This window comes from Bos taurus, chromosome 15 (genome assembly GCF_002263795.3).
Source record: "Bos taurus isolate L1 Dominette 01449 registration number 42190680 breed Hereford chromosome 15, ARS-UCD2.0, whole genome shotgun sequence".
NCBI classification, from domain to species: Eukaryota; Metazoa; Chordata; class Mammalia; order Artiodactyla; family Bovidae; genus Bos; species Bos taurus.
Window position 1 is genome coordinate 14,130,844 of NC_037342.1, and position 25,280 is coordinate 14,156,123.

The 25,280-nt window shown below is 44.6% G+C and overlaps 1 protein-coding gene across 2 annotated transcripts in view; it reads left to right on the forward strand.

Annotated features, from left to right (window-relative positions):
* The window catches only part of MAML2 (mastermind like transcriptional coactivator 2), a 402,023-nt gene that overhangs the window by 242,807 nt on the left and 133,936 nt on the right, over positions 1 to 25,280 (forward strand). The window contains exon 1 of one of the 2 annotated variants that reach the window (XM_024975283.2): positions 1 to 24,391. This exon is cut by the window's left edge and continues 60,022 nt beyond it. Within the exon in view, the coding sequence (XP_024831051.2) occupies positions 24,254 to 24,391 (138 nt within the window). The 5' untranslated portion in view covers positions 1 to 24,253. 2 annotated transcript variants of the gene reach the window in all.

Sequence of the window (25,280 nt, forward strand, 5' to 3'; positions counted from 1 at the left end):
TAGGATGGTTTGGATTCACTTGTTAAAAGGCAGGGCCCTGGATCAAATTATTTCTTAGGTCCTTTTCAGACTTATTATTATACCTCCTTTTGTTCCTTAGTTGCATGAGTTTATTCCTTGTCAGTTAAATATGATTATTTTAAGCATTTACTCATTTGGAGTGGGGTGGGCTTTCAGCGGACTACAGAACACCTTTGCGCTAAGGTGCTTCTAGTCTGTCTAAGCAGAGGATGATGTATTGTCTAGGCAGTGATGGGTTAGATGTTTCAGATCGCTTATTTGCCTCATCCATTCTTGATGCAGTACTCTAGAGCTCTTTCTCTGCCTCAGAGCTTGCTAGAATGCGTCTACATCATGACAGGTACTGAACCCACCAAGGAGTCCAAGGCCATGTTACTCTCTGAAAGCAATCAACTCTGGAAGAACAGGGCCAGTCCTGTACCCATGCTTTGTCCACTTGCAGGGTTTATTGTTTATCTTCTCCCCGCATTTGCTCATGACATTCTCATCCCTTGCACTGTCCTCCCCTCACATCACTTATCTAAACTCCGTCCATCTCAAATTGACTCTGCTTAGACCCATGAAAAGAAGTTGGACTTTAACCTTCTGGGCCACTCTCATTCAGACACCTAAACTCACGACTGTCAGTTCATTTGTACACCATTTGTGAATGATGTACTCATTAACCACAGACTTACTAACTGCTTTTTCTTTGTTCTTTAAAAATATATATATAACTTCGCTTTTGTTATTGTTATTTTAATGGGCTCTGTATTTTTTTTCTGTATGTCTTCTTATGGCTACCCATAGTCCTTTGCATTTAGTAGGGAGTACTCAATAGAGTCATTATGTAGTGATTCCCTTAATGGACTGAATATTGAAGTCTCGGTCTCTTTGCCACACACACGAATCAGCATGATGGTCCACTTAGGGGAGCGCATTCAAGCTGGAGGAACCATTTGTTGGGGAAAAGCACTTAGGAGACTGGTTTCATTTTTCCACCATCTTCCTTCCAACCCTGCAGACATGGAGGGAGCTCGGCTTCATATGTTCCAGTGGCTGAACACCAGAAAGCTTAGCAGCTGAGCACAAAACCTGTCTCTAAATTCCACACAGAAGCCAGCACCTCCTACTTGCCATGTTGTCAGACCAGAGAGGAACGAATGCAGGCAAGGTACACGGTGCTGCAGGCTGACTCTGTGTGGGTCACGCTGCATTCCGGGGGCAACCACTGACTCAGAACCCTCAGAGTCACAACATGGTCCTCTTGCAGTGCAGGTTAGAATATTTGAGCTGTGTCTCCATCCTCCCTGGCCTGTCACCCCTGAGGGTGAAGCATACAGTTCCTCAAGTCCCCTTTATGAACCCACCCAGTGGGAAGGGACTTGCACCAATTTAAATGGATGGTGAGAGTCTGACTAAGAATGAAAAGCACACAGAGTTCAGGCAGCAGTACATTATCCACTCTTAGAGTGGTGTAGAGGGAGACAAAAAAGCACCACCCTGCCTCCAGCTAAGAAAGAGTGTGTTATTAACAGGAACTTAGTGCCTCTTTGGACTTCCCTGGCAGCTCAGACAGTAAAGAATCTGCCTGCAGTGCAGGAGACCTTGGTTCGATCCCTGGGTTGGGAAGATCCTGGAGAAGGGAATGGCTACCCACTCCAGTATACTGGCCTGGAGAATTCCATGGACAAAGGAGCCTAGTGGGCTACAGTCCATCGGCTTGCAAGAGTTGGACGAGACTGGTGCCTCTTTGCTGCCTACGATGCTGTGTCAGAGTCCCAGTGGGTACCTGGCTTCCTAGCCTCAGATTTGTCAGGGTGGGAGAGAAAGTTTACCAGCCTTCAGGGGACCCCTGAGCCCCAGAGTTTGACTCAAATGTCCTTAAGTGGCCGTGTGGGTTCATCAAAGCCAGTTTCTATAGGGCCCTATGAAAATGGTGTTCCAACAGACACTAAGACGGGATCTGATCCCTGGGCCTTGGAGTCTTTGAAGACTATGGTCTGCTTGTTCACAACTAGATCTCACATGTGTGGGACAGAGGTTGTCAGTGTTTGTAGAATGAGTGTCTGTAGGAGATAACAGGCAAGGCATATATTAGCCAATTTAATTATCTTAGATTTCTGAGCCAAGATTACTTGGAGGATTAGTGAAGTAAAAACAAGTTCACCTCTTATCAACAAACATTTAATATGCCCCACTCGGCTTCATGGGCTTTCCTGGTAGCTCAGGGGTAAAGAGTCTGCCTGCCAATGAAGGAGACATGGGTCCGATACCTGGGCCACGAATATCCCCTGGAGTAGGAAGTGGCAACCCACTCCAGTATTCTTGCCTTGCGAAATCCCTTGGACACAGGAGCCTGGCGGGCTACAGTCCATGGGGTCACAAAGAGTCGGACACGACTGAGTGACAGACCTCCTTTGCTTCAGCCCCTCTTCTCTGTGTGTGAAATTCCCAGGGTGGCCTCAGCCAACACAGGAGCCTACTGGTCCCCTCTTGCCTCTGGTTTTCCTGGTTCAAAACCTCAGCAGAAATATAACTCTGACACCCTGGGTTTCTAATGATGCCTCCCTTTCACTGTCTCTGCTTCCCATGGAGACTCTGGGTTGAGGTGTTTTTAATCCCAACAGCTCACCTTTTCCCGCCCCCGCCCTCCCCGCTTCTGTTTACCTCTTTGCCTGTTGGGATTGGAGTTCTTGGCTCTGTTTCACATTCCAGCTCTACCTACTGCTCGCCACGGGAGCCCAACAGATGGGGCCTGAGCCTCTTCTGCTGACAAAGACGCCTAAGTGTATGTCCTTCAGATCTGCCACTGAACCAGCTCTCAGGGCCGTCCAACAATGAGAGAGATGTTTCAGCATCCACAATTTCCTTTTATGGTGGGGGCTTCTCTGTTGGGTGGAACTTTAGATGCTGCTTCTTTATTTCTGAAAATATTTCAGGCTTTCCCATCCACAGCGCCAGCAATAGAAATCAATTAGATGTGTAGGGAGGGTGTGTGGGTATGAGATCACAGCCGAAGGAGCCAGAACACCGAGAGTGGGACTTGCAAAACCAAGACTACTTGGAGCCGACTGCAGGAGTTCCTCTAATGCTGAGGTTTTGGGTGGGGAGAGAGGAGGAAGGGAGAAGGAAAAGGAGTTGAGCAGATGAGGATAAAACAATGACCCTGAGACAGAGAAGCTACATCCTGTTGTTGTTCGCTTTAGTCGTGTCTGACTCTTTGCAACCCTATCGACTGTAGCCCACCAGGCTCCTCTGTCCACAGGATTCTGCACGGAAAATTACTGGAGTGGGTTGCCATGCCCTCCTCCAGGGGATCTTCCGGACTCATAGACTGAACCTGCACCTCTTGCATCTCCTATATTGGCTGGCAGGTTCTTTATCACTAACGCCACCTGGGAAACCCTGGATTCCTTACCAGGAATCATCACTCTTCATGTCTCAGTCTGGACGATCTTTTGCCCCGGAGCAAAGTCTGGGCAATCGAAGAATGAACGGTCTGGATTTCCCTCAGAAGATTCCTTTTTCTATTTTTTATTTTTCAAAACCCCGCAACGCTGATAATGGCATGCCAGTTTCCTGGAGCAGGACTTCACCTACTGTATGATTTTTATTTTTAATTTTTCCAGGAGGCGCCTCTAAGCACACCCTCTGTGAGTGACTCCAAATACTTTCTCCCCATGAATAAATGAAGCATTGTGTACTCAGATATATCACTGCCTTCATGCGCTTCCAGTGGTTTCTAGGCATCAGTAGAGCTTAAAAATGTATAGCCCTCCACCCGCCTTTAGGGAGCCATAGAGATGCAGGGAGGAGACTCTGTGTTCCCTCAGGGCCAAACACCCTGGATTTAAGCCTTCATTTTTTTTCCTTTTTTCCCTCGTTAGTAACCAGTTCAAATGCAAACCCGTAGAAGAACACATTCTCTTTATTCAAACAACAAGGATAGGGAAACATTAGGAGCAGAGTAAAAGCTGTTCAGTTGTGCCGGGATGACTCAGTCTAAAATAGTATTATAACTTGGCAGCAAACCCACTTCAGGGAAGCTGGTGGGAGACTAAAATAAAAGTTAAATTGAGGGGGTAAATCATTTTATCAGACTTACGGATTTTTACTTGATGTAATGAGATTCTCAATATAAAACGAGCTAATATACTAACCCAAGGGCCTAGATGTTTGAAGAAAGAATCTGAAAATACAGACTCAAAGTAACTAGCAGTCTGAAATAAAACCAACGCAGAGCAGGGAAATTTTTCTCATATAAATTTTGCCCCAGTAATGTTTCTTTTTGAACGGCATGATTAAACATGAATATCCCTTACTTGTCATTAAGAAAGTTGGGGGAGGGGAGACCCCTACAAAGTGTGGGGTTTTTTTCTTTCAAAGACTTCTCTATGACATGCTATTTTCCTTCTCTTCTGCCTCTTGTGTATCTATTAGAAAACCTAGGCCTGTTTTTGTGCAGTGCACAAGGCAGGCTGGATTCTGACCGTTTGTAAAAGATGAGGCTGAACACATGTCTGTATTCTTGCCTGTTGCTCTCCGACTCTGCATGACTCAAAGGCAGAGTGGGCCCAGAGGGCAGAGGGCAGAGGCTTGCTGACAAATCCCCAAGGGGAAATCTCAGCTTTTCTTCTCAGCACCTGCCTCGGGGGCTTTGACACTTTGTCCCCCAGCCTCGCCTTTCCCACTTCTTTCAGAAGACACTTCACTTTAGACCCGGTACACCCCTTATTCCACAGAACGGGGTGAGCAGGTCAAGTCTTGCCAGCTTTCCTTCAAACTAATTCAGTTACACAAGGAAGGGATGGCTACTGCCTGGGTGTCAAATCCACAGTCGTGGAGGGTGAAGCTGGGGCAAGCATGGAAGGTCAGAGCCCCCTCCCCAGACCTGGCCTAGGAAGTGGAAGCACAGAGAGGAGAGAAGGGTGGAAGAATGGTCCCTTTTTGGTTCTACAGATGGCGTCCATATCCTACGGGTATTTCAGAAACTGCACTCAGCACACTTATTATTGGTGAAATTTGAGGGAAGTCAAGGAGCATACCCAGTGGATCAGCCTTCTTTTTTTTTAATTGAAGTATAATTGATTTAGAGTGTGGTTTCTGTTATGCAGCCTAGTGATTCAGTTATACACAGATATATATATATATATATATATATATATATATATATATACTTTCTCCTTTTAGATATTCTTTTGCATCATGGTTTATCACAGGATATTGAATATAGCTCCCTATGCTGTGCTGTTGGAGAAGGCAATGGCACCCTACTCCAGTACTCCTGCCTGGAAAATCCCATGGACGGAGGAGCCTGGTAGGCTGCAGTCCATGGGGTTGCTAAGAGTCGCACACGACTGAGCGACTTCACTTTCACTTTTCACTTTCATGCACTGGAGAAGGAAATGGCAACCCACTCCAGTGTTCTTGCCTGGAGAATCCCAGGGACGGGGGACCCTGGTGGGCTGCCGTCTATGGGGTCACACAGAGTCGGACATGACTGAAGTGACTTAGCAGCAGCATGCTGTGCTGTGGGGCCTTGTTGTTTATGCATTCTATATGTACTAGTTTGCTAACCCCAAATTCCCACCCCATTCTCCCCCATTCCCCTGCCCCCTTGGCAACCACAAGTCTATTCTGTCTGTGCCAATTCAGCTGCCCCTACAAGAGTGGAGGGGACGTAGCCCAGTTCTTAGACAGAACCCTGCTGTCACCCAGGACCGCAGAGCGGCAGGCCCAAGCCCACTCTCTCAAGATGGATGTTCCTTCAGGTCATCCAGCACGCCACAAGCATGAAGCCAGAGCTCTGACTCTCCTCAGCAGTGCCCTGAGTCCCATTTCCTCTTTATCACCTCCCTCAAGGGCCTTCAGGCCTGGTCACCATGTAAATGGTGGCTTGGTTGTTGTTGTAGAGAAACCACCTTCATCTGTATGGGGTGCCCTGTCTAATCAGTGGGTGTGTCCATTGCCATTTCAAAAAATTGTTTATTTTCACATCTAGTTTATCTTTTCCCTCTGCCACGCTTATGTTTCTCCCCGACCTTCCATGTGGCATCGGGATCTGCTTGTTGTCAACAGGCAGCCTTTATAAGTACTCAAGGAAGAACCTGTGATGGGTGGTTGTTGCTATAGCAACTTTTTTTAAGGGGAAAAAAAAAACAACTGAACTTGAAAATGGACACATAAATCATAAGAAATTAAAATTTCTCCCTCAGAGAAGAATGAAGCTAGAATGTCTAAGACTCTCTCAACCCCATGAAAAGATTTGTATGAACCTTTTCTATGCATTGGATTACACATAGCAAGCTGTGGGCTCTGAATTCCCGGAATAATGATTCAGTGTGAAAATCAAACAGCTCCATTCTTTTACAAAGCATTTCTTTAATTATGGAGGAGATGGCCAACATGTGGGGCAGTGTCACTGTCAAGCACCTCAAGGTCATGTGTATGCAACATCTTACTTAAAAAACCGCCCATTCATATCTTTTAACGGGTCCCACCAATAAAGAAGGGCTGTTTCCTTTTCAGAGCTGTGGTGGTCCTGGCAACTTGATGTCAGCGTTTTCAGCTCTCACAGCAGGGAAATTCAGGTGAATTCCAAACTGTGATTAGAGAGATCTGAGTGGAGTTAAAAGGAGTCAAACAATAGGAGCACACTTCTCAGACACAGGCACGCAGACCAACTGCGTGCAAAGATAAATTGCATCTACGTATGACCGTGTTAGCTCTTGCCATCCAGCAATGAATTTGCTAGGAATAGGCAAAGGTCAGTGGGAGACAGGAAGAAAAAAAATCTCTTTCTACTGCCAACAGTACTAAAGAGAAAGAAAAAGGCACCTGTGACACGAGATATCCTGGAGGAAAAAAGAATGTTACTAAATGATATTGAAAGTTTAAAAATACGATGAGAAGCCAAAGCAAGAAATGAAATGATGTGTGCTTGTTCAGTGAACACAGATAACAGAGAATAGTCTGAATTGATGCCTAGATGGATTGAGGTTGTTGGATTGTTCTCTCGTCTTCTCCCTCTTCTCTGACTGTGTTTTCTTTGATGGAGAAAATGATAGGCTTCGTAATACATGGTGATAGGCATCCAAAGATCAAACTTCATTAGACCCTTCTTGTTCTGTAGCAAGAAACTATCTGGACAAAAGCAATTCCCATATGTGACCTTAATTTAACAAGCGATTAGACCCAATCTCAATGCTTTGAACTATCATCAGTTATCAAGATCAAGTAGGATTCCATTTTAAATAGGCTTCTAGTATCCTTGACTCCCCTTGTGACTCAGACGGTAAAGAATCTACCTGCAATTCAGGAGACCAGGGTTCGATCCCTGAGTTGGGCAGATTCCCTGGAGAAGGGAATGGCAACCCAGGCCAGTATTCTTGCCTGGAGAATTCCATGGACAGAAGAACCTGGCGGGCTACTGTCCACGGGGGTCACAAGAGTCAGACATGACTGAGCAACTAACACTTCCATTTTCATACTCAGTATCCTTAGATTTCCTGCAAATCAGTGCTACTGAAATTTTCACTGAAGCCACCCAATGCTATCCATGTTCCTTTGGGAAGTTTTTTGTTGTCCCTCAAACAGGATTTTCCTATATATTCATTTATTTGGACACAAAGCCCAAGGAAAAGAATACTTGGATACAGCACTTCTGTTTTCTCAGTGATACCTATCGTTCTTGGGGCCTGACTTCTCTTATTTCTTGGCTGATTTCAAATGCATACAGAATTTCCTAGTGCTTGCAGTCTGTTTACTCGTGGAAAAACAGGTGAACTCTATCTAGTATTTGAACAAGGAAACTCAGCCTCACTACCTCCCTTAATAGAGAAGAGGAGAAAACATGGAAGAAAATGAATGAGACAAAGGGGCTCGGCAAGTTGACAGAATCATCCCTTCAAAAATGTCTAACTGCATCCTTACAAAGTATTGTACGGACTTCTGTGAAGGATGTAAAAACTGATGAGGCAGGTAACTCCCTCTCGCTGCTATCCTGTCTCTCCTTCTTTCAGTCAAGCTTTTAGGAAAAATAATGTACCCACTTTGCTTCCTTCTGTGACTTCCCAGTCTGTCTTCAGCCCTTGTGATTTGACTCTTACCCCAACCATCATCAAATGTCAGATGCTGTGAATACAGCTCTGATTGTTTTTCTGTTTGTTTTATTTTTAATCGGAGGATAATTACTTTACAATATTGTGATGGTTGGGCTTCCCAGGTGGCACAAGTGGTAAAGAACTCGCCTGCTGGTACAGGAGACATATGAGGTGCTGTTTCGATCCCTGAGTTGGGAAGATCCCCTGGAGGAGGTCCTGGCAACCCACTCCACTATTCATGCCTCCTCCACGGATGGAGGAGCCTGGTGGGCTACAGTCCATAGAGTCACAAAGAGTGGAACACTACTGAGCGACTTAGCAGGCACACACGTTGTGTTGGTTTCTGCCATACATCAGCATGAATCAGCCATAGGTATACATATGTCTCCTCCCACAGCTCTGCTTTTATTCCACATGACCTCTGCATCATTGGGTGAGGTTGCTCCCTCCCTCTGTAAAGCTCCTTTCTTCCTTCAACTCTTCATCTCCTCTACCTCATTCCTCAAAACCACTCTATCCTTAAGTTTTGGTGCTCCCCAGAGCTCCATTCCCATCTCTCTTCTCTTCTCACTCCAAACTCTGTTTGGACTCACAACCTCGTTCATTCCTTTGACTGATGCTTAGATGCATTTTGACCCAAACTCTGTAGGCAGCCAAAGGATCGCTCCCGATCTACAGACCCAAATATCTAATCAGTAAGGAGACATCTCCACTCACGTGACCTACAACATATCCAATCCAACATGTGCCAACTTAGGCCTATTATTTGCCTCCCACCTCCATCATGAACCCTGGCGAAGGGCATGGCAACCCACTCCAGTATTCTTGCCTGGAGAATCCCATGGACAGAGGAGCCTGGCGGGCCACAGTCCATGTGGTCGCAAAGGGTCAGATACAACTGAGTGACTGACACTCCACCCCCATCATGAAACATACTCCTCTCCCTACCATCTTTTTCTCACACATGACCCCATCATCCACTCAGTCACTAATCCAGGAATCTGGATTTGGCCTTTCCGTCTGTCACATTTCTGTCTTTTCGAATCTCCCACATATCTCACATGGAATTACTCACACAGTTCACTTGGTTCCTGGTTCCTACGTTCTTTCCCATCACTTCCATTTATACTGCCACCATCTTATCTCAAGTCTAGTTCTCACCATCCCTTACTGAGAGCTAAGACATTCTCACTGGTCTGCTGGCTTAAGCTCTCCTTTCTCCAATCTACTCACAAATATTTGATTGGTAGAGTATTTTTCTAAAATACCTTACAGATCATGTCACTCCCCTGCTTAGCCCTTTGATGCCTATGTATGGGGTCCACAATTAAGCTCATCTTTCTCTGCATGCTGTGCAAGCCAGGCAGGTCATCTCTTGCATCTCAGTGGCCTTACCTCTTACCCACCTTGCAGGCCTGCCTCATTCTTACCCTTACCTGCGATGGACAGTTACCTGAGGACCTCATTGTACCTCTAGTGCTTCCCTGGAATAACTCCCTAGCATGAAATGGAAATTTTCTCCAGTGAATGCATTTCATAAACAGCATGGATTTTCACAGTCAGGCAAATCTGGTTCAGTTATTAGCTTGGCCAAGTGGCTTAAATTTTTGTAGCCTTATTTTTCTCATCTATAAAATTAGTTTCCTTATATCTCCTCTCAAGGTAGTAAGGATTTAATAGTAATGATAAGAACAGCTGGTATTATTGGTCATTTTCTGCATGTCAGGGCTGTTTTAAGCACTCTACATGAATTTATTTAACCTTTGCATCACCTTTGTAAGTATCATTTTTATATATACCTTTTACAGATGAGAAATTGAGGTATAGAAGTTAAGTGACTTGCCCGTGGTCACAGTAATAGCAAGTCAGGAAGCTGGAATTCAGTGAGATGATATATGAAAAGTACTTTCTACTGAGTGGTCACTTGGTGAATGCTGTTGGCTCCTCCTCTTTTTTGCTGTGTGCTGAACACTCATCCAGATTTTGTTGAGACTCAGAAAACTAGATGAAGATAATAGCTGATGTTTATTAAAACTTAATTATTTGTCACATTTTGAATTCAGAGTTTACAGACATTATCTCATTGAGACTAACTCTAACTAGTGAGCTAGGCTCACTATCACTGAGCTGGGCTTCCCTGATGGCTCAGACAGTAAAGAATCTGCCTGTAATGCAGGAGACCCAGGTTTGATCCCTGGGTTGAGAAGATCCCCTGGAGCAGGGAATGGCAATCCACTCCAGTATTCTTGCCTGGAGAATCCCATGGACAGAGGAGCCTGGAGAGCTACAGTCCATGGGGTTGCAAAGAGTCGGACACACACATAACTACTGAGTTGGAACTATTATATCCATTATACAGAGAAGGAAATTGAGGCTCAGAGAGGTTAATTAAGCTATTCAAACTCTCATAGAGGACATAAGTGTTAGTGTATGTTCGTTTCTCAGTTGTCTGACTCTTTGTGACCCCATGGACTGTAGGTCACCAGGCTCCTCTGTCCATGAAATTCTCTAGGCAGGAATACTGGAGTAGGTTGCCATTTACTCCTCCAGGGGATCTGACAGAGACAGGACTTAAATCCAGATCTCTGAGGTCGAAGCTTGGACTTTTAACCACCACAATGTATTATTGCCTCAAAAGACATTAGAAGACAGAAAACAGTGTTTACAATCTGTCTGGGGCCACTGAGAAAGATATAATAATAGTTATAAACCAGAAGCCTTAAAAACACAAAGAAAGCAAATCATGGATACAGTAGTTTACTGGGGACCAGAATAGTAGAGCAGTGATTGCAGTTAGGCTCTGAGAAGGGGTGCATTTTGATCTGGGATTTGAGGACAGTGAAAGAAATACACTGGTTGAAAAAAAAGACCCTCTTTGAGATTGAAATGGCATATGGGGAGAGATGACAAATGCAGAGAACCAGTCATGTATAAGGAAGTATTTTATCCTCTAGAAATCCAACTAGTGGATACAAGATATTAATCGTGAGCCAGGTACAGGGAAGAAATGTATGTTTGGGGATAGGGGCTCAAGTCCCAGAGGCATCAATCCTGCTGACATCCTGGATTAAAAGCAATTTACAAGGTTACAGTTGGTGAGCTTTCCCAGTTTAAATCTGTCCTGGGTTGTATCTAAAAGGCAAATGAAATAAACAGTAGCAATATTTTGGAGGATTAGGAGCTTTCTGAGTTAAGACTGTGCTTTTAATATTTTAAGCAGACTCAAGCAAGACAGTAAACAGTTTTCTTAGCAGAATGGTACAAAATGAGCTCTTTTACTTGTCTGATTTATCCCATGGCCATTCATAATGGGGTGGACGGGTTGTTGTTGTTTTTTTTCCATCAGGGAGCAGTCAGTTAGCAGTCAACTCAAGGCCCAGGTTAGTACATTCTGCTGTCATTTATTTTAAGAATGATGAGTGTTGATTTATCATGAAATGAATTCACAGAAAGGAAGCGTGACATATTTCGGCTTAAAGATAAGTTTCAAGAAGAATGTAAGCCTATCCTAGGAAACAGAGGTTCTCATCAGCTGGGAAAAGGCTTTCTGCCTAGCCTACTGCTCTGACACAGGGAATTACTGTTGAGTCCCAATTTTGACTTGTTTAAAGTTTTATTTTCCAATCTAGGTGGGTTTATTTTCCCTCTTCAAAGAATATGGCCACACATGAAGGATTGGAACCTGTCAGGTGGAGAATTCATCTCAGTCATGTAATTACTGGGCTGAGCAGGTTAGATCAAAGTGAGGCCATTGTGTTGCTATAGGACATTGCTTCAAAGAGCAGTTGAACTGCAAACACTATAAAGGCTTTATTGTCCCTCATTTCATGTCATTTAAATCATCAACAATCATTTCCCATGAATGTATGGCAAATACTGGGATTTTAATTCCTGCTTGAAAAAAAATAATCTGCATTCAGACCTTCCTGGAAAGCAAAGGAAGTTTTCTATCTTCCATTATGCATTCTCATTTCCGGGCATGAAAGGCTTAAATTATCTGAAGTGTAGGTTTTGGTGTTTTTTTTTTTTTTCTCAATTATGACCAAATATCTCTGTAAACCTCTTCATGTTTCATAGAGCCGGTTAAGCAGTTTCCCCTTAGATGTGTCTTTGATGTGAAAATAAACACAGGCTGGAGTGAAAGCTGAGGTCTCCCCAAAGGAACATCTCTCTGTATGGTTCATAGTTACTTGGGTTAACATTAGACCAGAGAAAACACACATCAACACCCTGCATTGAACTTAGATACAGTTGCTATAAAAAAAATATTTCTTCAAAAGTTTCAAAAGAATGATGACCTCAATGCCAAGAACATCAAAGGAGCTGTTAGGTGCTTTCAGGTACTTTGCCAAACTACCTTCTAAATGCTGCTTAACATTCCTTTGTAATGGAGTTAAAGATGAGCCTGAAATTGCAGGGACCTCTTAAAAGGTCTGCTCATCCCTCCCACCTCTGTCTCCAGGTGATCACATCCAAACCAGTTAACACGTTGCAGACCTGGGTTGTCTAAACATGATTCAGATGGAAGTCTTATGTTCAGGATGTTCTTGTGCACTGAAGGGAGAATTGGTGGAGATATCATCTCTGGACCTCCCCTGGGTTAGGCCCTGTCGAGCTCTGTGCAGACAATGGGAACCCTGTTAGAATGCTGTTGTCATGGAACGGCCGCCCTCATTCTTAATTCATAATGCTCGCCTTTCATAAAGGCTGTGGAAGAGCTGGGTTAATGACCACACGTGGAAAGTTGAAAGAGAAACCAAAGTAAATGTGTGCATTTAGCCTCTGCTCAGCTTTTCAATGTTAATCAATCAAAAACAAAAAGTGCATTTACCTTATGAAAACTCTAACTGGAACATAATTATTGGTTTTATTACATCTTTGTTTTAGTTGAGAATCATTTGTTGTCAGTAACAGAAGGCCTCTTAAAGTATCAAAAGGGGGAAGATAAGGTGTAGGTGTGTGGCTGGGGGGAGATTTATTGGAAGGTTACAGGGTATCTCAACTATGGGAAATACAACCGAGTCTCCCAAAGGGCTAGAACCAGGAATTGGAAAGCTTCAGGAATCTCGTCTGTCTCTCCCCCACTTCTTCCCCCTCCTCCTCTCTTTCTGCATGGTCTCTCATCCTGACTATCCCGGGCATCGGTCTCATTCTCCAATCTCCATAGACTTGCTTTCTCTGCCGCTCATTGTCCACAACTGAGAATGATTCCTGTACGGGCAGCCCTCTGCCTCTCCCATTTCAAGTGCACAGACTGTTGAGAAGGTCTTGTTTCAATTTCCGATTACTAAAATAATCATTAATATGGTTCAGCTTGAATCAAATGGCCACCCTGATCCAGTCTGCTTGGGGCCCAGGGAGATGGGACGTCCTGCCATCAGAAGCAAGCGCCCTACCAAGTACTCGTTAAGGGTGGTTATTTAGCAAGGGCAGCCCTCCTGAATAACACGTTCACTTCAGTCCTAATTCCATAGGTAATATAGATGCTGTATGTAGAAAAATTAGGAGACACATTCACGTGAGAAAGTGGGAGGGAAAAATCATCATCCTGCCAACCAGAAAGTACTTCAGAATCTTGAAGTGTTTCCTTCTAGACATTTTCACTTACTTTAAACAATTTTTTTTTTATCTCCTATTGGTTTGCATTACACTAGAGATGCAGTTCAGTGGTCAACAAGACAGACATGAAGTACAGTGGTCACCAAGACACCAAGCCTCCCTCTCTGGGGCACGTTATAACATGGGAGATGAACTAAAAAAATGGAACCAAATGAACACCAGTCTTCCAGAATTGCAATAAGCACTGTAGAGGGAACAATCAAGAGGTTGAGATGGAAGAGAACTCTGAGGGCGTATTTTAGGTCAGTGGTCATGGAAAACCTCTGCTGGGGTCACCATGGAGGAAAAGAAGGAGCTAGCTATGGGAAGAAAGGAAAGAGGTAGAGAGAATAGAGAGTTCCAGAACATTACACACTGAAGACCTGAAGCTGAAGGCACCTTTTATGTTTGGGGAAATCGTTAGAAAGCAATATGGCTGGAGCGTAGGCGTGAGAGGGACATCCATCTCCTTGCTGTGAGAGCACACTGGGATCGTGGCATTCGTGTGGGGGATAGAGGCAGTTATGTGGGGAGACGCAAAATGTGGGGTCAGATTCTCAGCAAGTGGGTAACTAACACTGTGCCTAAAGCAGAGGGGGCCTGGGGAAGGAGGAAGACCGTGGTCGAAGACAAGGAGACTGAGGGGAATAGGGAAGCTTAGTAGCTACGAAAGTCGGACAAACCACTGAGGATAAGAGAGAAACGCCTCCTGGAATTAGGAGTTGCTGAGGGTTTTATGATTATTATTATTTTACAAAAAGGGGGGAGCTTTCCAGTATCCAGGTTTAATCCCCAAATAATGAATCAACCGACAGCTCTGGGATGGTATGAGGGCTCGCTCTCTGCCACCTGGGGGTGTTCCTGACGTTCACACCAGCAAGCGCTCTGGAATGAGTCCAGTTGCCACCAGCATAAGGAAAGAAGAGCACGCTCTGAGAACACCCGTGCCTCTCCTCTCACTCCAGTACTTCTCGGCCCAGCGCCCAGCAGCCCCACCATTGGTCAGAGAGCCGCCAAGAATCAGTCCTATAGTTTATGAAGGGAGCGTGGCTCACGGCCAATGGCAGAGACTCATGGCCGTCCCGTAAACTGGCTCATCGAGTGTTCCCAGATCGCTGGCTGCCCAGTAAGTCAAATCATCCACCAGCGAGTTGGAGCTAGTGCTGGACTGAGCTCATGTGAGCACATGAGATGGACAAATGCTGTCTCTTCCACGGACTTATTGGAGTCACTAGGAAGTGGAAAGACAGGCAGACCTGAATCAGTGACCAAAGACAATATTAGACAGATCGTGCTAAAATCATTAAAGCAGGAAGAAAGAACATGAGGGAGACCAGAACGGGGGGCCTCACAGGGCAGATGCACTGACCTTGATCTCGGACCCTTAGAGTGAAAGCTTCCAGAGTGGGCCCTCCAGCTGAGGAGGAGAGTAGCCTCTTGACTGATGGTACTTAATACATTGTACATTCTGCTGAGGAGGACATTTAGAGATTTCCAGGGTACTGTCAACATTTTGATGAAACATTTGCTTTGGTTTTTGCTTCAATATATTTTGGGCAAAAAATGAGTCATGATTAAAGTGTTTCATGCACAAAGTGGTTGGGTTTTTCAGGCTTTTATAGACCCTTCTGTTCATTTTCTGTCAAACTCAGAGGATCCATCTCTGAAAGGTGGCCCCGCAGGGCCCTACTCTGTGACAACTGTAGCAACTAGTCAGAATGACCAAGGAGATAGTCACCAGTCACACTGGTTACTGCTGAGTGGATCTGGAGTGACACTGCTTAAGCTAGTAGACAATATGGTAGAATTCGTTGTTCAGTCGCTCAGTTGTGTCCGACTCTTTGCGACCCCATGGACTACAGCACGCCAGGCTTCCCTGTCCTTCACTGTCTCCTGGAACTTGCTCAAACTCATGTCCATCGAGTCGGTGATACCATCCAACCATCTCATCCTCTGCTGTCCCCTTCTCCTCCCACCTTCCATCTTCCCCAGCATCAGGGTCTTTTCATCCAAGAAGATGAGTCGTTCTTCTCATCAGGGGGCCAAAGTATTGGAGCTTCAGCTTAACTGTCAGTACTTCCAAAGAATATTCAGGGTTGATCTCCTTTAGGATGGACTGGTTTGATCTCCTTACTGTCCAAGGGACTCTGAAGAGTCTTCTCCAATACCACAGTTCGAAAGTATCAATTCTTCAGCTCTCAGCCTTCTTTATGGCAGAATACTTCTACCTTGAACTTTCTAATTTCATTTCAACATTCCCCTCTTGCTAGACAACAAGTTTTGTTGACACCGTCCTAGCAGTATAGCAGAATGTTGTCCAACAATTATTTGCATATCGGGGGGCATTTCCTTAGAAGGGAGAGGGACTCCTTCCTATCTTTCCAAGCAAAGGCCACTCCCCTCCACAGCTGTAATCCCATGCTCCCCTCTGCAGAGCAACCATCACATGGCACTGTTACTTTCCATTTTATTTCCAGACAGACTAGTACCTTCCTTTTCATTTGTTTGTTTTATCAGCTCTCACATTTATTGAGCACTGTGTTCCAAGACCAATTTTGCAGGCTCTTTGTGCTCTAAATAACAACCCTAAGACACTCGTAGCCTCACAGAACATCTACTTGTAAATAGATGTTGAATGCTAAGTAAATATCTGTTGAATGGATGAGTAAACAAATGCTGTTTTACACATGAGGAAAAGATCTTGTTGCCTTCAGTTTGCCTTTATCTAGCATATGCCTGGCATGTAACAGTCAGGACAGCAGGAAGCATCTCACAGGCTCAGACTCAAGTTCTGTCTTTTCTCCTGGAAAAGAGCCACCAGTGATGGAGTGCTGTCCTGCGCTGGGAGCACTGCTGGTGCTTTCTTACAAGGTCCCTGATCGTCCTAAACTCCCATCCTACAGTGAGAGAAGTGCCTGGTTCATGCTCAGTGATTAGGAGGGGAGCAGCCTTCGTATCCCAGGCTCACTAGCAGCTGAATTCATCCTCTTTTGAGATCGCACAGCCTCCTATTCACCTAGATAAAACAGGATGTCTGACATATCATATATCACTTATATGTGGAATCTGAAAAAAATAATACAAATAAACTTATTTACAAAGCAGAAATAAACTCACAGACATAGAAAATAAATTCATGACTACCAAAAGGAAAGAGGAGAGGGATAAATTAGGAGTTTGGAATTAACATATACACAATACTGAATATAAAAGAGGTAAATAACAAAGAGCTACTGTATAGCACAGGAAACAACATTCAGCATCTTGCAATAACCCACAATGGGAAGGATCTGCAAAAGAATAGATACATATGTATGCATAATTGAATCACTTTGCTGTATACCTAAAACTAATACAGCATTGTAAATCAACTATATTTCAATTAAAAGGAAAAAAAAAACCGAGACATCTACATCTCTGAGTTGCCTCAGAGAACCTATTTCTCATCTCTCTTCCCTCTGTGAATGTTTTATGAATTGATGATAAACTTGGAACATTCTCTAAGGACAAGGGATAGAAGTGTGCAAACGGAAAAATGCCATAATGAAACACCTTTCCTCTGCCCTGTAATGAGGAGTATGTTTCTGAGGAAATCTCCAGCTCTTCTGGTTACTCTTTTATAAGTAGCCATGACAATACAAGGGGAGGGAGAAGCATTAAAGAAGTTTTGAATGTGGGACTCTTTGGCATTTACCATCTTTAGAAGCACACTGTGTTGACTTGTTTTCTCTACAAAGATCCTGAATTTGCACTTCTCTGGTATCTACAGAAAAGTTTATCTTTGGTTTCATTAAAAAGAAACAAAACTGTTTTATTGACTTAAGTAGTCACATTTCTTAGAGTCCAGACCTAAGGGAACAAAGTTACGGAATAACTTTTCCATAGAGATCTAACATGCCTTCTCTGACACCTTCCACCTCATCCCCCCCCCCCAAAAAAAAGCTTTATTCTGAAGGAGTAAAAATGGAAATTCCTGAAAATCATATAGGAAGCATGCCCAACTTCTTTGAGCAGCAGTGGTTTCATTCACATGGGGCAGGGAGTCAAGAAGGAGTCAAGAATTACATGCAAGCTTTGGCATCCACTCAGGAGGCTCAGCACCCCGTGGAATCCATCATGAAGCTTCACACGCCGCTTCACATTTGGTTTATGTGGATGATAACACGGTTCCGGTTCTCAGGGCTTCTTATTCCTGGACTTCAGGGTTCAGAGGAAAGTGATTGCTAAAGCACAACTCTACTGGAACCACTAAATTGCTTAATTTAGTTATTGGTTAATAAAATAATAAAATAATTACCACAGCCTTCTTACCATTGTTTTACTGCTCAGCAGTTAGAAGGGTCCAACTTCCCAAGTACTGAGATCATCCAACAAACTACTCTTTGAACACCTGTAATATGCCCAGCGCTGTGGTTAGGACTAAAAGGAACCAGTCAAATGTGTGCAAGTGCTAAGTCACTTCAGTCGTGTCCGACTCTTTGCGACCCTGTAGGGTCTGTGGGCTGTCAGGCTCCTCTGTCCATGGGATTCTCCAGGCAGGAATACTGGGGGGGTTGCTATGCCCTCCTCCAGGGGAATCTTCCCAACCCAGGGATAGAACCCGTGTCTCTTAGTCTCCTGCATAGGCAGCCAGGTTCTTTATCATGGGTGCCACCTGGGAAGCCATAAGACACCGTGTCTGCACTCAAAGAGCTTGAAATCTAGCTGGGCAAATCTTATTACTATATGGACATAAAACAATACCTCGCAATACAGGAAAGCACTAAAGGAGAAGCTCAAAGGTCTTCAACATCCAGGTGAGAACTAGGAGCTTTTTGATGTCTTCAGCAGAAGGCTTTAAAACCCTATCTCATTTTTGTAGGGGCAGGAGAGCCAGGGAAGAACCAGTCTTACCTTCAAGTACTGGGATGAGCTGGAACTGACTGTTTCAGGATCTCAAACATTTTTGCTTCAAGAATCAAATCAAGAGTCATAAATTATTGGGGTGGAGGTGGATCTCATGATGGTGGTGGTGGTTTAGTCGCTAAGTCTTGTCCAACTCTTACAACCCCATGGACTGTAGCCCGCCAGGCTCCTCTGTCCATGGGGTTTACCAGGCAAGAATACTGGAGTGGCTTGCAATTTCCTTCTCCAGGAGATCTTCCCAACCCAGGAACTGAACCCGGGAATCCCGCATTGCGGGCAGATTCTTTACCAACTGAGCTATGAGGGAAGCCCCCTTCTCATGTTATCTACCCTCAACCCTATATCTCATCAGCCATGAGTAAAATGGCCTGAGCAAAGTTTACCGGTGATGGCACCAAGATACCTACGTAAGGACCTAGGCAGTGGTAAATTTAGTTCTCGCATTTATTTCTTGTCGAAAAAGACAGAAATCTACTTAAGGAAAAAAAAAATTGTGACCTATGGACTGAATTGTTACCTTTGTGTAGTGTATTCCCTGTTTCCAGGGCAGCACAGGAGACAAAGAATGCATTTATTTTGTGGAAAGGGATGGGGGCAGGGAAAGAAACAGAAACCCGAGGATTGTGCAATCATGGCATTCTTAAATCCCTCCAGGAAGTTTATGTTTCGAGTCCTTTGAAAGAGAAGAACACAGCTGTTCAAAAAGGCGAGTTTATCAGGGGCCTGCAGCCCCCATTCCACCTTTAGTTTTTTCTTGGCCATTTGCTTCTCGGCACCTCCATCCGAAGCCCTCAGGGCAGGCAGGCCACCGTGTCTCAGGCAGGCAGGCCCGGTAGAGACCGCAGGCCTCAAATAGCATCGAGGTGTTCAAGTAGAAGAGTCAGAACAAGGATGAGAGTGAAAGGGAACAGGCTACTGGATCTCAGCAAACGGAAGTAGGGTGAGTTCTGCATGCAAACCAGACAAGACTTGCTGCGTTGAAATCCTTTCCAAAAGAAGTCCCTTCCTTGGATGGCTAGTGAAAGGGGGAGATTGTATGCATCATCTCACACATCAAACATAGTAATTTTGGGGTGCAGGTTTATTGTGCAAAACAAAAACGTGCCTCTCAGTCCACCTAGAAAAATATAAACGTTGGAATGTAGCATTCGCTTGATGCCTTTACATGCTGCCACAAGCTTCGTCATCTGCATATTTTCTCTCTTGCCAGAGATCACTGGATAGGGGATGGTTCAGAACCCTCTCTGCATGCTCAGTAAATCTTTCTGACTGACCGAGTGACCCTTTGTCTCCTCCCTTCCTTCTGTCGGAGCCTCGAGGGCGATGTTCTGAGCTTTCACTGTAAACCTCCAACCAGTGACGACACCGTTCTCTGTCGTGTCCATCCCTCTGAGCCCCAAATGCCCTTACCCGTGCCCTGTGCCTGCCATGCGTCTCCGTTCTATCACCCCTTTGTCCTGGCTCTCTGCGTGCCCAGCGTTGAGAACAAGGTTGGCATGTGGCGAATGAAAGGCCGAAAGGAAAAGTGAACAGTCTAGTTACTGATTAAGGAGGAGGAATTTGGAACCAGACCAGGTTGGCCACCCGCCTCCATATTATTCGCTACGTGATCTTAAAGTTAGGAGTGGCCGTTTCTTCACTTCTAAGACGAAGATCAGAACACATGTGCAGAAAGCTGGGAGACGATTACATGGGACTCTACACAACTCTTCTTTGAAGAGCATCTGCCTTGAAATAAACATTCAGAATGCGGTAGTTCTCAGGGGAGCGCCTCTGGGGGGCCTTGGACAGTCTTGCTTTCGAAGGCCCTTCTTCCTTATAAAAATCTTAAAAATGATATTTTATAACTGTGTTAACATTAAGATAAAGATTTTACTAAGGCTTCCCAGGTGGTGCAGTGGTAAAGAACCCGCCTGCCAGTGAAGGAGATGCAAGAGACATGGGTTTGATCCCTGGGTCAGGAAGACCCCCTGGAGGAGGGCATTGCATCCTACTCCAGTATTCTTGCCTGGAGAATTCCAGAGGAGCCTGGCGGGTTGCAGTTCATGGGGTCTTAAAGAGTTGGACACGACTTAAGACAACACAACGTATTATGTATTAAAACATTTTCTCAACCTAAAAGTTCAATTTGTCTTCCATCTTAAATTATTTTCATGGGTCCCTAAGACTACTGTCGTCCCTTGGCCTTGGACCTACCCAGGGTTTAAGGGGTGCATCATCCTGACTGACAGATTTGTTTTGGAACTTCTTTCCTCTACCTTCTCAACACTGGTAACTGCTTTCTGAAAATTGTCTGGCCTCTCTGGCCTTCAGGATATACCCTGCCTCTACCTCCCCCCGCCCCCATCTTCCCAGCCACCTGAAGGTCTACACTGTTGGAGCTCGCAAGTTCCTTAGTCCAGCCACCATCTTTCTCAATGTAAACCCATGTCTTCACTCTTCTGATTGAGTCTCATTCCCTTAGGACCATTCCTGGCCTGATGAGGCGGCACTGAATTTTTCTAACAAACTATTTCTTACTATTTCTTCATGATATGACTCTCTGTGATCCTTCTCTACTCCTAGAATATTTGCATTTTGTCACAGAGCTTTTTGAGACTCTATGTCATCATTCCAAGCCAGATATCTGACAGAGGCATTTTAGTCCAACAAAGAAAATATTTCAGACCAAAGACTGAGCTTTGAGAATCCCTGAGATTGTATTGTGCCACCACCTCTATGCATTCATTGGGCCTTGATGACATAACTGTGACGAGAAGCTTCTACAAGGCAGGACATAGACTATCTCCCAATTCTCTTGGTTAAGGGTCATGCCTGATAAAGTCCTAGTGGAATCTCTTTATCCATAGAAATGTCTTCTACATGTCACTGGGGAAGACTTCTATTCCCCAGCTTAAGTCATCCATCCAGCTATGCTTGGTGGAGACCTTACACCATGTTACTGCTACTGCTAAGTCACTTCAGTTGTGTCCGATTCTGTGCGACCCCATAGACGGCAGCCCACGAGGCTCCCCCATCCCTGGGATTCTCCAGGCAAGAACACTGGAGTGGGTTGCCATTTCCTTCTCCAATGCATGAAAGTGAAAAGTGAAAGGGAAGTCGCTCAGTCGTGTCTGACCCTCAGCGACCCCATGGACTGCAGCCTTCCAGGCTCCTCCATCCATGGGATTTTCCAGGCAAGAGTACTGGAGTGGGGTGCCATTGCCTTCTCCTTACACCATGTTACATGTGCCTAAAAACACAATTCTGGGTTCAGTTGGGAAAGCATTCTCAGAGATAACCTTATTTATAAAGGAGGGAACTATGGTCCATAGAAGAGAAAATTTGCTACCTAAAATAGCAAAACAAATTAATGCCTGAATCAGGACTAGACCCTGGGCCAGTGTCCTCAATACCTGTGTGTGGGCACCACTTCCCTCTTCAGGGCCTGGGTACCATTTACTACCCAGCACAGGCTCTATGATGGGAATGCTTGGTTTGATTCTAGGCTTTATTGCTTAGTATTTGTGTGTGACCCTAACAAAAGTCCATCTAGTCAAGGCTATGGTTTTTCCAGTAGTCATGTATGGATGTGAGAGTTGGACTGTGAAGAAAGCTGAGCACCTAAGAATTGATGCTTTTGAACTGTGGTATTGGAGAAGACTCTTGAGAGTCCCTTGGACCGCAAGGAGATCCAACCAGTCCATTCTGAAGGAGATCAGTCCTGGGTGTTCTTTGGAAGGAATGATGCTAAAGCTGAAACTCCAGTACTTTGGCCACCTCATGTGGAGAGTTGACTCATTGGAAAAGACTCTGATGCTGGGAGGGATTAGGGGCAGGAGAAGAAGGGGACGACAGAGGATGAGATGGCTGGATGGCATCACTGATTTGATGGATGTGAGTCTGAGTGAACTCTGGGAGCTGATGATGGACAGGGAGGCCTGGCGTGCTGCAATTCATGGGGTCGCAAAAAGTTGGACATGACTGAGCGACTGAACTGAACTGAACTGAAGAGTTATTCAGTTTCCCAACCTCAACTGGGTCACCAGTAAAAGGGAGGGGAGAGGGTAGAAACAGTATCAACCTTACAGAGTTGTTGTCGCAAGGATTCTTAGAGTTGTTTGTGATAATTAAATGAGATTTAATTTAGCATAATTAATATGCTAAGCCCATGCACACCAGCCCTCAATAAATGACTTTGTTGTTGTTGTTATTATACTACTGCTGCTACTACCACCGCTAATTCTATCACTGCCTCTCCAATCCTGGTAACTTAGAGAAAGTGCTGGAGCTGCTTCCCAGGGTATGTACTGAGCTGCCCAGGGAGTGGCCTGAGCAGTAGGAGAATCTGGATGAACAGGTTTTTTCAAAGCAGTGGAAAATAAATCAAAGGCAATAACCCAAACCTGGAAAAAGAATGTTTTCCTTTGTTTGTTCTTTACTCAATGTGGGAAAAAAAAAAAAACCTTCAAAATGTAACTTATGCTGAAATAAATCAGCATGGCCACTTTTGAGGCAGTGTGGCTGACTCTGCGGTGTGTGCTCCTTCTGACCCCCTGGGGACAGTGACCACGTGCAGTGGGCGCCAAATGTTCTGCTGACTGACAGTGTCCTGTGGTAATGTTGGCCTCGATCGGGGAGAGATGACCCTGGGAGTCAGGGAAACATGGAGAGACAGCAAAGATGTCTCTTATGAAATAAGAGCTCCACAACCAGGGACAAAGAGCTCCCTACCCTTTGTTGCAAACTGCTCATCACCGAATGTTAGATCTCATGGGACTTATTAGTTTGGGCTCTTGGCTGAAAGTAACAGAAGCCCAACTCATGTTAGCTTAAGGAAAAAGGAGACTTTATTATAAAGATTCCACAGTGTATCGAGGAAAACAAGGAGAGTGGTAGAGGTGGCCTTGAAATCAGGCCCTCAGATGCTCTCAAAATTTGTGTCCTTTCTCTCTACATCATTCTCTTTCTACAGACTTTCTTCCTCTGTGGCTCTGGTTGGTTTAATGATACAACACTTCACACAGTTTTATAAATGACTGTGTGTTAAGAGTGTTAGTTGCTCAACCATGTTCAACTCTTTGTGACCCCATGAACTGTAGCCTGCCAGGCTCCTCTCTCCATGGAATTCTCCAGACAAGAATACTGGAGTGGGTTACCATGTCCTCCTCCAGGGGATCTCCCCAACCTAGGGATCTAACCTGGCTCTCCCACATTGCAGGCAGTTTCTTTACCATTTGAGCCATAAGGGAAGCCCATAAATGACCATGCAGCCACCCAAAAAGAGCCTAGTGTCACTTTCTCCAATTTCAAAATCTTCCTGGAAGGAATGATTAGCCCAGCTTGGGTCAGGTTCCTTTTCCTGATTACTCATTAGCAATGGTAAAAAATAAACACTGGTTATACCAACATGGTACATCCACCGTAATTATATACACTTACGAGGGGGCAAAACCACAGGTAATGGGTTAATGAAACAGGTATTGTTGAACTACATGACAAGAAACATATTGTTCACATTCAGTCCTAGACCGTATCCCCGCCGTTCTCCGGTTCCTCATCATGTGACCAGAAATTCAGGATGTCTGTGTACTCACTGCCCCCTCCCTCTTACACAAGGCAAATCCTACCCCTAAACAAGCTGACTCTAGCATCAAATAGTGGAAATGACACACGCTTTTGAAATACCCAGTTCAGTTCAGTCGCTCAGTCACGTCCAACTCCGCAACCCCATGGACTGCAGCACACCAGACCTCCCGGTCCATCACCAACTCCTGGAGTTTACTCAGATTCATGTCCATCCAGTAAGTGATGCCATCCAACCATCTCATCCTCTGTCATCCCCTTCTCCTCCCCGCTTCAATCTTTCCCAGCATTGGGGTCTTTTCAAATGAGTCAGCTCTTCGCATCAGGTGGCCAAAGTAATAGGTGCTCAGCTATATTAATTTCACTTTCTAATTAAGTTACCTGGAAATCTTCAGGACAGTGGGGGAGTGATGGTAAGAGAAAAGGGAGAACGGGAGAAGTGACAGAATTTTGTATCTGGGAAATGTCCTTCTGCCTCAGGTAATTTCTGGTTATCCTGAGCAAACATAAATAATTGACATGGTTCAACTGCACTGGGAAAGCCACATTTTCCTACATGTAGCCTCCCGCTTTAGAGGCAAAGCAACAAGCATCTCAAGATCAACGGTGTATGTTTTATGTTTCTTATTAATTTTCTGGTGTGACAGTATGGTTCTTAAATCTCTCTATATAATCTCTGAAGTTAATGGAATACAGTCTAATCACTGAATGAGTAACTGAAGTCCTTTAATATTTTGTTGCTGTTTAGAGAGATGCTCCTCTTTGAGAATATAATAAGCCATATTTTTTATAAAATATACTTACTCTATCGAGTTCTTATTTTGGTAAGCCCTGTGCTAAATGTTTGCGTGTCTTATGTCTTTCTTTTTTTGTAATTGTTTTGGTTTTTTGTTTAAATTTATTTATTTTAAATTGGAGGATAATTGCTTTGCACTATTCTGTTGGTTTCTGCCGTACACCAATTTGAATCAGCCATAGGTATACGTATGTCCCCTCCCTTGTAAACCTCCCTCCCACCTCCCACCCCATCCCACCCCTCTGGGTTGTCACAGAGCACTGGATTTGAGTTCCCTGTACAAGCTTGTGGACACAGAGTGGGGAGGAGAG